Consider the following 12170-nt stretch of genomic DNA (forward strand, 5'->3'; position numbering starts at 1 on the left):
CTATAGAAAAAGTATGAAGCATCCAGGTCTGTCACCTTCTAAAATATATATAATAATAAACCATGTCCATTTAGTGCCCTAAGTAACCAACTATGTTGTTTCCTTGATGCTTCCTAGACTTAGTCTCAGATATTTTTTTTGTACTGTATTGTTGCTAAACCCTAGAAAAACTACCTTTACATGTAAGATTATATACGAATCCTCATATTTATGTATAAGTTTTCTGCAAAATAACAATTTAATAACAAAACCAACAAAAGATAATTTATAAGTTTTATTCCCTCAAAAATATAAATAATTCAATATGTTTGTATAAATTTCATAGTTCATATATAAAAAAAGATTGTTTTAATAAATATTGCATAAAAAATGATGTCCATGTCATCAATCTTCCACAAATACTTAAACAATATCACAACTTAAATCTAAATAATCTTTTAACAACATAAATGCTACAACTAAAAACAATGTCTGACTGTCTAATTTAAATACAGGGTATTGGAATGATGGGGTGATTATATCAATGGAAGATCTTTGAAAATGTTTAGAATTAATTCCAGTAAAATGGTAATTATGCTATATTTGTAATAATAGAATGATTATTGAAAGGCAGAGGACATTCGGAAAAATTAAATAACAAATTCTAGTCACATAATGATATTTTGATTCTGTTTCTGAACATTTTAGACTTCGAATTCACAATAACAATATAACACAATTGTCATGTTTCATTCCAATAAACATATATTTTAATTTTTCCAAAACTTTTTCGTATTGATTGATGGTTGCTTAGAAACAAAATTTGTCAAATGAATATTAAACATATATGGAAAACAAAGACAAGTTAGCACTAATAACACTTAAGGTTAAAGCATTCCAAGTTAACAAATTTTGGATTATCCCATAAATAACAAATGATATATACAACAACAAATAAATAATACAACTCATGGTCCCTTATGTCATTGATTAATGGTAATTTAATGTCCAATGGCAAATATTTCATGCATGTTCCCACGAGTCCATTGTGTGCAACTTGAAATTAAAATTGTTGGTAAAGGAATAGAAAATTGCTGTTAATAAATGGCAAATGACTATGTTATAGTTATGGTTGCTTACGTTATCTTCCATTAAATGTGCTTACATTAGCAATCTGTGAAGGATATCCAATCAGGTGAAATAGCTTTTGTCATAAATCTAACAAATACATGTAGTATATCTTTGCTTTGCAATAATTTTAAACTGGCATTTCTTTACTTTTTTTTTATCTATTTATTACTTAACAACCTAAAAATCATACCTCAAGTATCATCATGTTCTCAAAATATCAATATCCTAGTAAAATATTGGACCATACAAATGTTTTTTTGACATTGCTACATTTACACATTCTCCATATTATCTTTTATTATGACAGAACCATTTTCAGGTGAAATATTGGACAATATGCTATAAAATGCAATACTATTTTTATTAGTAAGCTGCCACAGATAAATTAAAAACTATGACTAAAGTACTCAATATGAGTATCAGTCGTTAAAGCCACAACATTGGATTTCCTATAATATCTCATTATTTATATACTGTAAACCAAAGTATTTTAAGACTCTTTTCTGTCATTCAGCAATTTTGTTTCACTTTTTTTTCTCATTTTGGAAATTTTTTCACATAAAAGTAGTTAAACATTGATGTATTCACATTTGTTTCTATTTACAAATTTGGCATTAAATTTTTCCTAGCAAAATGATTTGGTTTACAGTATTTTACAATGATCCCAGAATACATAACTTTACCCCCAATAAAAAAAACACCCAAACAAAACAGAAAATAAGTAAAAACACACACATATAGGATATGGACAGATATAAAGCAGCATCCATTTAGTCTTATGTCAAACACACAGTTTAAGTAGAACATTTTGAAAAAATCCCCCCTATTTTAATACAACAAATTGTCAAATTTTGCACTTTCACACTTATAATTATGTACATCAGATAACTGAAAAATCAATATCTCTTAAAGTCATGACCAAAATCTATCATATCATTTAAGCAATGATCCTATGAAATACATCACTTATTCTATATGAACTTGGATAATTTAAATAATGGAAATGTTAGCAGTCACACTTCTACACCCTGTTTAACAATGTTTAAAGCCAATATCTTAATGTCTCTTGAACACATTACATGATAATCTGAGGTTCTGGAACTGACACAGCTATAGATTTATGAGGCAGGATTCTACCTCCATTTATATATAGTTCATCTTTAACTGTTACATCTTCTCCTAAAACTGATACATTCTCCATTCTTACCTACAAAATAACAATAAAGTTAAAAACCAAGACAAAAAGATTTCAAATTTAGTTATAATGATAACAGATTAATCTTTAAAATATTTAATCTGAATAATCAATTCTACTTCATATACAAGAAGTCTTTAATATAACTTTCACTACTACTCTGTTACAGCTGCTTCACTCTATCAGCACAAATCATTTAACCCTTACGAACAGGTCTCATTTGATATAACTATACAATAAAAACACTCTACCTGTAGATATCTTATTACAAATGGGACATAACATCCTAAATTTTACGTTGATGTTGTTTATAAAGCCCCTTATTTTAGATATGATCCATAATTCTCAAAGGTTACAGATTTAAACAGTAGTAAAATCTTTAAATATTGTTTTAATCAGTAATCAGTAATAACATTGATTTTTTTTTTGAAAAATGAAAACATAGTAGCCTTTTATAGTTAACTAAATGGTATGGGTTTTACTCATTGTAAAAGGCAAACAGTGGTCTATTATTCCTTACTTCCACATCATTTGAACTCTGATGGATAGTTATCTCATTGGCAATCATACCACATCTCCTTATTATGATACTAACTTCTATAAGAAGTAATCTTCCTTGACTTACCCAGCTACCAACACTACATTTCCATCCAACTATACATGAATCTAGCCAGGAATGAGACTTAAGATGTGCTTCTTTCAATACTGTACATCTCTTTATACAGACTCCATCTTCTATTACAACATTTGGACCAATTGTTACATTGGGACCTATTCTACAGTTATGTCCTATTTTGGCACTAGGGTCCTGTAAAAGCATAAATTATTTTATAATCATATTAAATTGATTCATCTGGCACAGACATTTTCATTGGTAATTTAAGAATATATTCATTTTCTTAAAGATTATAACACTATGTTGACTGCTCTACCCCCTATTTTTTTACCTATTATGTCTCTTTGTTTTGTGCACACATAGTTTTCAATATAATGAAATTTTATGCAACTGTCATACACGTAAAAGGCTAAGTTAGCTTTAAAAACAGTTTTAATCCACCATTTTCTACATAAGGAAATGTCTGTACCAAGTAAGTAATATGACAGTTGTTTTCCAATTGTTTATTGATTGCCATAATTGTATTGTTTTTAACTATACACAGGATACCTATTCAAGAGGGGGGCAGGACCTTTTTCGGGACGTTTGGATTGTGTGTTTTTTCAGCTCGGGTTTTCGGGATTGACCCTTTCCGGATCCGAGATTTCTTTTTTCGAATTTCAGGATGTCTGGATCTATTTTTTTTTTAATTCGGGACCTCAGGATTACATGTTTTTAAGCCCAAGATTTCGAATCAGGACTCCCCCCCCCCCTTCATTCAAGAATGATTACTCAATTTAAAGATATGGGAATACATATATCTAACTATATAATTTTAGGCATATATTTTTTTTTTAAACTTGAGAATAATTGACATTGTTTCTGAAAATATATGGATACTTACAACTAATACATTTCCAACTACTCCTTCTCCAGTATATAATTTCTCTGGTGATTTCTGTCGTAATGATGTTAAATACATACACATGCCTGTCAGGAAATCTTTGGGCTGTCCAACATCCATCCAAAAGCCTGTAAAAGATATACATTTTGTATCAATTTTAAATATTTCACTTTATGTAAATATATTAAATAAATAACACTGTAAATGAAAGAATCACTTCCTATGGAATTGATACCTCTAATATATTCAGAAAATAATTCATCAAATCTTGCAGAAGTCTTAGCAAGTTTGGTCGAATTTTATAACAGCAATTTTCAAGGAGTTGTAGATTAACTAACTGATATAGTATTAATGAGATGTAGTGCAGACAATGCTGATGATGCAACGTGACAGAAGTACATGTGTTAGTCAACTGCAACCAACTAGTCAGTACCAGGCAATACAACAATCTGTGTAAACTAAAAACTTTGAACATATTTACATTCTTCAAATAGGTATTACAAACTATCCATTGATTTCGAGAGTTATGTCCCTTACCATAGTTATACTTTCTAAACAAAATGATACTTTTACTTTATTTTTGCTGATGTAGTAAGATGATAGTACACATAAATGAAATTGACAAAATAGTATTTAATACATTGTTTAAACAAACCTTGTAATTCCATAGCATATAAGTCATTGTCTTTTGCCATAAAAGGGAATACTTCTTTTTCAATTGATGTTGGTTTTAGCTGAAAAAGAAAAAATATGTTGAACAATATATAACATCGACAAGTCATTTCAGTATTTCAGGATAAGTGTTCCACAAAATAAATCACATTTTGATATATATTCGGAAGACATTTTTGAATATAGAAATATGATAACAATTTGTTGCACTTGAATAATTTCCATTTGATAGAGTTGAGATCAAAAATTTAAAAGCTGAGGGAGATACATCATCTATTTAATGTTTTACTCAAGTGGGAGATCTTCATTATAAATGTCAATAAAAACTTGTTTGTAGTTATTTATGTCTTTATTTCATTCACTAACACCATGTTCACAGTTTTGTTCATGTTTTGATAATATTTTCTTCATAAAATATTCAAATTTTTCGGCAATATCTAGGTGAAATTCTCAAAATTCTGCTCTTTGACCCAAAATAACAAAATTTTGAAAAATTTAATGAGGCTGTACAAATTCCTTACACTGAACCATGTTCATTCCAAGTGTTTTGTACATAAAACGACATTTTATGTAAAAAAAAGTATACTAGTTTGGCTTCAATTTCTTCCATATTCTTTCAAAAAAAATGTTACCTCATTTCAAATTCTTGTAAATTCCGTAAATTTCCTCTGATTTTGACACAGTTTTCAACAAACTGAAGCGCCATGTTTACACTTTCACCCTGGTATCATCAAAGAAAGATAACTCGTGTTTGCACTCTTTTGAGCGGGAAATATAAAATAGGTATGCTGACTGGTAAAATGGGACTCATCATCAGCTGTCTGAAGCGTGAGTTTCCAGTAAACCGAGACTCATCGGCGAAAGGGTTAACGTAAAAGTGGTATTTCAAGGATAATTTTAGAGTATTGTTGATCATCTCAACAATATTGAAATTCTTTCTTGAGCCAGTACATGGAAAATGAGAAAAGCAATTGAGTTTAGATGACCAATAATAATCTGTTTATCGCTATTTTACCTATGACGACTTTGTCAATTTCATTAATGTTTCATTGACAACACCACATGCCCCCTTAGTTTCTAGCGATAATTTTTCATATCATTTGAATCGGCTGAGAAACGAAATTATCAGTCAACAAGATCAAAGGAACATTTTGTAAAATAGTGATAATGAATATGAAAGCTAATTGTATTTGCTGTGTGACTTTTTCAAATTTAAATTTAATGTCATTTCATATACTTACAGGAATTCTTTTGAGGATTGAAGGATTAAATATATACATTCCAGCATTGATTTTATTGGAAACATATTCCTGTGGTTTCTCTACAAAGTTGTGTATTCTACCATTCTCAGCATCGTATACTACTACACCATACTTAGATGGTTCTTCTACTTTAGTAACCTGTTCAAAAATACATCATCAAAAATTAGAAAATTAGATAGGTACAAAAAAACAACAGGTGTTGATAAAACCAAAAATGGACACCAGGGGCGGATCCAGCCATTTTAAAAAGGGGGGTTCCAATTACACATCCCCATTCAAATGCATTGATTGTCCAAAAAAAGGGGGGGTTCCAACCCCCGGAACCCCCCTCTGGATCCGCACCTGGACACAACTGTATATTTCTAAAATAACCAACAAATATCTCAAAAAAGAAACAGAAAACATACAATCTAAGATAATAGTATACAAAATATTTTCACAAAGTACCATATTAAAAACTTTTTTTTTAATTATTTTAACTAACAGGTAAATTATTGCAATTTAATGTTGTTTCAGTGATTCCTGACTTCTTTTATGTTTATATTTTTGCTGAAAGTAATTAAGGTAGATATATGATATATATACTTACAACTATAGTTCCCTCCTTCCCATGGTGTTTATGGAACTGTACCATTTGTTTGAATGGGAAATCACAGATTACATCACTGTTCAATACGAAGAATGGTTCGTTGTCTTTTGTTAAATGTTCACTGGCTAGAGATAAGGGTCCAGCTGAAATAATAAAATGAATATTCTAAATACACAAATGTAACTGTTTGGATCTTATTTCTCCTGTATTATTCAAACAATTTGATAGATGACAATACATGTAGTTGAGTGACAATGGATGAACATTGATATTAAGGAATGAACTGTTACACTGTGGATAAAATGCATATTAAATGACATGTCATTTTTGTATGTTATGTTGTGCAATTCAGATTTGGACAAATGGAAATTTGCAAATTGAACAAATTAAATCTTACAATATTAAAAAAAAAACAACCTTTTAATGACTGGAGGCATGAAACAAACATATTCATTTTACATAAATAAGGCCGTTAGTTTTCTCGTTTGAATTGTTTTACATTTTCATTTCGGGGCCTTTTATAGCTGACTATACGGTATGGGTGTTCATTGTTGAAGGCCGTACGGTGAGTCGGTGACCTATAGTTGTTAATTTCTGTGTCATTATGGTCTCTTGTGGAGAGTTGTCTCATTGGCCATCATACCACATTTTCTTTTTTATATATAGAACATAATGCATGGCAAAAACATTACCAAATGGGGTATCACCCTCAACCAATATCATCACTTGGGCCTAAAGCCCTTGGACTGATATTGGTATCTTGTGATGATACAGCATGTGATAAGTATTTAGTCATGTTTTATATCCTTTTTCATATATACATGTATAAACAGAATATATAGGAACTGCTTACTGATCCAAAGCACCTGGGTTTCCTTCAGTTATCATGGTAATGGGACTTAATTATTAAGTCTACATGTACATTTGAGTTTGTTACCAAAATTGTTGTTTTTATCAGAATGCAACAAAAAGATGCCAACTACTATTCATTTATTAAAATGTCTTAAAAAAACATATTCTTACCCGTTCCTAATGGTTCTGATTCTAATGATATTGTTATGGTTACTCCTAGCTGAAAAAAAATAATAACATAGAGTTATTATAACATGTACATGTATCTTAAAATTATAAAAAAACCAGTCATTTTAAGATTGTGTTACAAAATGTTTACCACTGAGTTGTATACATGTACAGTACGGGTAGGGACTTATTTTTATGGATGTCTTAATCCATCTAGTCAGATATGAATAATCCGACATTTTTATGGTAGGTAGTATGGTCATTAATCAACAGATCCAGGTGTGAATGGTCCTTTCATCTTAATCCGTGTTGCTAGAATTACGGTTCACTGATTTCAGAATCAGATTACCTGTAATTTTAACCTCTCAGTCACTTTATTGATTATATTAGTTCTACATCGTATTTGACATAAAATATTTTTACAGGTGAAGTACTGGAGAAAACTTTGTTTAATAAAAATAGCCTATTTTTGTTAATTATGGTTTTGATATTTCAACTGTTATTTATTTTCTTTGTTCCTAAAAATTATTTTTATTTTATGTTCCTTTTCGTTTGTTTTTTTTTGGATCTTTTTCTTATTTGTTTGCATAAATTTTTTAAACATATATATTTTTACATGTATTCTATTTCTTGAAGCTTACGGTTATTTTCATTTTACTGATTTATTTTCCACGTAAATCCATTGATTAGCAGAATGCTGTCTCAAGTGCTGCTGCATACGTTTTAGTTTGACGCGGTCACATGCAAAATATTTCTATAATTTGTATTTAATATTCAGTCTGTGTTGTGTCAGTTCCGAGATAAAAAATAATTACAGTGAGCAATACTTGTATATTATTAGTAGCTTGATGATTCTTCGAGTTTTTACTTTTTACTGTAAACAAATATTGTCCGAAAGTTGGAGATGTATAACTAAAATAGAACGCAAATAATAACACTAGAAGAAAATATTGACTTTTCCCGGGCATAACTTTATTTTAAGATTTCTGTGTTTGCTCATTATGCTAAATTAATATAATTGATCTGCATTTGGAGTAGGGGGTAAAAGGGGTGCGGATCTCAAAATCCCGGGCTTAAAAACATGAAGTCCCAAGGTCCCGAATTTAAATAAATTTAAATCCCGACATCGCGAAAAAAAAGAATTCCCAGATCCCGAAAGGGTTAATCGAAATCCCGAACTTAATCCATGTAAAAAAGGAAACTTGTATGTTATATTTTTTATAGCAATCTAAAAGAAAAAATTGCTGTGAAAAGACAATTCCATGATACACATTTTAGTGATCAACAGCGTGTGCACGTGGTTGAACTTTAACTTGACTCCACTCACAATAATATTGAATGCTAATAAAAGATATTAAAGATCGATTTTGTCCACTGCACAAGATTTTTATATGGCGGGAAACGTTGTAACAGTAAACACAGGTGATCTTACTGACCCGGCACCGACCGTGAGAAAATTCATTCATGATTAAATTTGATGTGGAATGATTGACAGTATTGTGCTTTAGTTTTGAGGCTCTTGATCGATTTACCAGAATAGAAATTTAATCGATTTACATACATGTATAATCAAAACATGATTTAGTCTTCTTTAACTATTTTTTGTTTTATTTTTATCAGTCATTTCCCGGATTCCCATTTAAATAATCTATTTGGAGACCTCCTTTAAACTTCGGAAATAATACAACATCGATTTAAAAAATCATACTGACTGCGCGAGCTTTAGAATGACAAGAAGAACGACGAAAAAGTAAAGACAGCTGATCATGACTAGTACGACTAGCCTTCAACCCCATTGGGGTATAAATGTGCATTTAGTCAATAAACTATATAAGGTTAAACTTTGACTTTCGTGTATCGATTTGATACAATTTATAAAATATATTTATAACACCGGCGATTTCCATAAAAAATTTCAGACATGAAAATAGAAAGGCATATTATCTCGAGTGTCAACAATTTTAAATAAAAAAAAAAAATAGGAATCGAAATATGATCTCGGCGTTATAAATATTGTATTAAAGGAAACCAATTGTTTGACTTTCAAAGAAATTAACGGGAAATATGTCAAAATAGAAAGCACGAGTGATCTGTCTGACCAAAATGTTTCACTTGCGAGAAATGATTGACAGGTGTGAATAGATGTAGAGGCTCCAACGGGGAAAGTTGTATCAAAAGGAAAATAACTTAATTCACAATGCCTATACATATTTCATAAATACGATATGTTGGCCTTATACTTAAAATTGAGTTTCTTATAATAACATATAAAGGAACAGGACGTTAAAAGCGGGAAATAATATAACCATCAACGAAAACTCGTATAATTTACGGGATTGAAGTCTCAACAATTTGATTTAAACTTCTATTGAAAACAGTCTTGGTTGTTATTAGGCTTATTATTTTGAATTAGATGAAATATTTACGGTTTACAAATACAAAATAGTTTATTGGCACAAAACTATTGAAATAATTGGCAACACAATATATTGTTAAAAATCTTCTTTATTTCATTTTCAAATTATAAAAAAAATAAAATTATATTTAATTTTAAATTTTTATTCTTATATTTGATTTTAATTTTATTTCTTATATCTAATTTTAATTTTAATTCTTTCTCTTTGAATACAAAACAATATTTTACATTTATCTATCCTCCATAAATACTAATATATCTGTACAGGTAAAATTTAATTCTAATCAAGCTGGTACAGATTGATTTACGACCTTCCACTTGGATATTGCACAGCAGGTGTTTATTACACTGGGACAACTGTCCGACCAGTCTGACATCTAGACGGATTAAGGCATCCATAAAAATAAGTCCCTACCGTACTGTATAAGAATAAATAAATTTGATTATTCGAGTTGCATGTAATTACAAAACTTAATCAGTGATAATCACCTTAATTGATTTACATATATTTTACTTTTAATGGTTGGAAGATTAAATGCAGAGGATTTTCTTCACTTTTCATACTTTTATATCCCCTACGCTACTAATATGATTGTCAACTTAACCTTTTTTAGCACATCACAAGTTACAACCAATGAATCAAGCTCTTTTCAAAAACATAAATTAATATTTTTCCATTGGAGAACACTTTCCTCTCAGCAGAAAGAGGTGAAAATACAAAACAGGAATTAGGCTGGACAAGAATACCTTTTGTTCCATAATCCTCATTTCTTGTTCCATCTGTTCTGCTCTGTAACTTACAGCCAATACAATATGTGTAGCACCTGCCTAAAAACAAATTTTATACATTTACTATTAGCAACTTTAAGCTGTCTATGACAATGACTGGTAATTTAATAATACCAGCCCTGCATGACCACCCCAAAAAATTGATACCTAACAGCTACATTTAATAATTATCCAACAGTAATTGAACTATTTCCGTTTTATATATTTAATAAAAGCTAACTATAATTTTACACAACAATGGATAAATTGGAGTATAAGGCTTAGAACAGTTATTATAAATTTCAGCATGTTCACTGTTTCCTTAAACATTTTAACTTTAATGTTATATACCACCAGACCAAGAAGACATCACTTCAGTATTAATCTAACCTCAACTAAAGCTTCAAGCTGATGAAGCAGCATAGGCTTGTTACCAAATTCCACCAATGGTTTTGCACAACTCAGGGTCAAAGGTCTTAACCTTGTACCATAACCTCCAACAAGAATTAAAGCCTTCATTCTGCAAAAGCAAAAACAAACATTACATGTATGACATAAGTATTTCCCATTTTTCTTCGTACTATATATTTCAGCACTCCATCTACATACATTTTTTTGTACATGTACTGATGATACATGTAGCTCTGATTTTACCGATTTTAATTCAGGGTGAACGACCAGTTATACATCATGTACATAGATACATTAACATTGATGACAGTAACAATTTGATTAAATTGTAACTATTGATTATTGATTGCTTAACATCCAGTGGCAAATATTTCATATATGTTCTGGACGAATAATTAAAACCAAACTGACACAACTATATCAGTTGAATGAGGATACAGGATGTTAAAATACATTCCTCCGGTTGGCATGGTTGGTTCAGAGGTTTTTCTTTCTTTTTTGCAATCTAGGTTATCAGAAATTATATATATCCTATACTATAGGTTATATGATGTTATAGGGATATAGCTGCGAACGTAGCTCTGTTGTCCTTTGAAATTTTTTTGCCATGGTTCGCAAATATCAAAATCATCAAAAGGACCTGGGGCCGTGTCTGGCAAAACAGCCGTTGGACGTCAGAGTAATCTCGGACTACTAAATAATTTAGGGATACAAATTTTACTATTGCATCATGACATTTAGTAACTAGACAAGGTAATTTGGAATTGTAGTAGGTGTTGGTTAAATCACTTGAACGGAAATACATGAACATACCTTAGAAAATGTGCAGATCACACAAATCAAACGTTACTATAAATTTCGTAGACACAGTGAGCTGTTCTGACAGAAGTGTTGTTGTTAACGAGCACCTGCCACGACGCTATACATAATTTACTTCCGCTTCCGGTTTATCACTACAGATAAGACCAACTACCCATAAGCTGGGTGTATAAGCAGGATGCGACTGTAGCCCTCACTGGTTTATAACTGGTATCCCAGTTTAAACTGACAGTTCTGTGATATTTGAAGAAAACTACTTATTTGTCTACAAAAAATGTTAAAGAGATCTCAGAGCTGGAAATAATAAAACTCTGCAAAAAATATGAAAATCTTGCACAGATTGATGATTGTATGCACGGTCAGTCAAATCATAGATGTTATCAAATTATAAGGGTTTGGATGGGGTTAA

At 30.4% G+C, this 12170-nt stretch overlaps 1 protein-coding gene across 1 annotated transcript; it reads right to left on the reverse strand.

The window, feature by feature from the left end:
• Nucleotides 1-261: 261 nt before the first annotated feature.
• Nucleotides 262-11903, reverse strand: LOC139485908 (mannose-1-phosphate guanylyltransferase catalytic subunit beta-like). The gene is made up of 10 exons (XM_071270575.1): nucleotides 11756-11903; nucleotides 10922-11051; nucleotides 10511-10591; nucleotides 7351-7399; nucleotides 6328-6470; nucleotides 5718-5876; nucleotides 4460-4538; nucleotides 3805-3932; nucleotides 2931-3113; nucleotides 262-2317 (listed from the first exon to the last, which is right to left on the reverse strand). The coding sequence occupies exons 2-10, from the start codon at nucleotides 11048-11050 to the stop codon at nucleotides 2186-2188; spliced, it is 1083 nt and encodes a 360-aa protein (XP_071126676.1). The 5' UTR covers nucleotide 11051; nucleotides 11756-11903; the 3' UTR covers nucleotides 262-2185.
• Between the last annotated feature and the right edge of the window lie 267 nt (nucleotides 11904-12170).

This window comes from Mytilus edulis, chromosome 1 (assembly GCF_963676685.1).
Source record: "Mytilus edulis chromosome 1, xbMytEdul2.2, whole genome shotgun sequence".
NCBI lineage: Eukaryota > Metazoa > Mollusca > Bivalvia > Mytilida > Mytilidae > Mytilus > Mytilus edulis.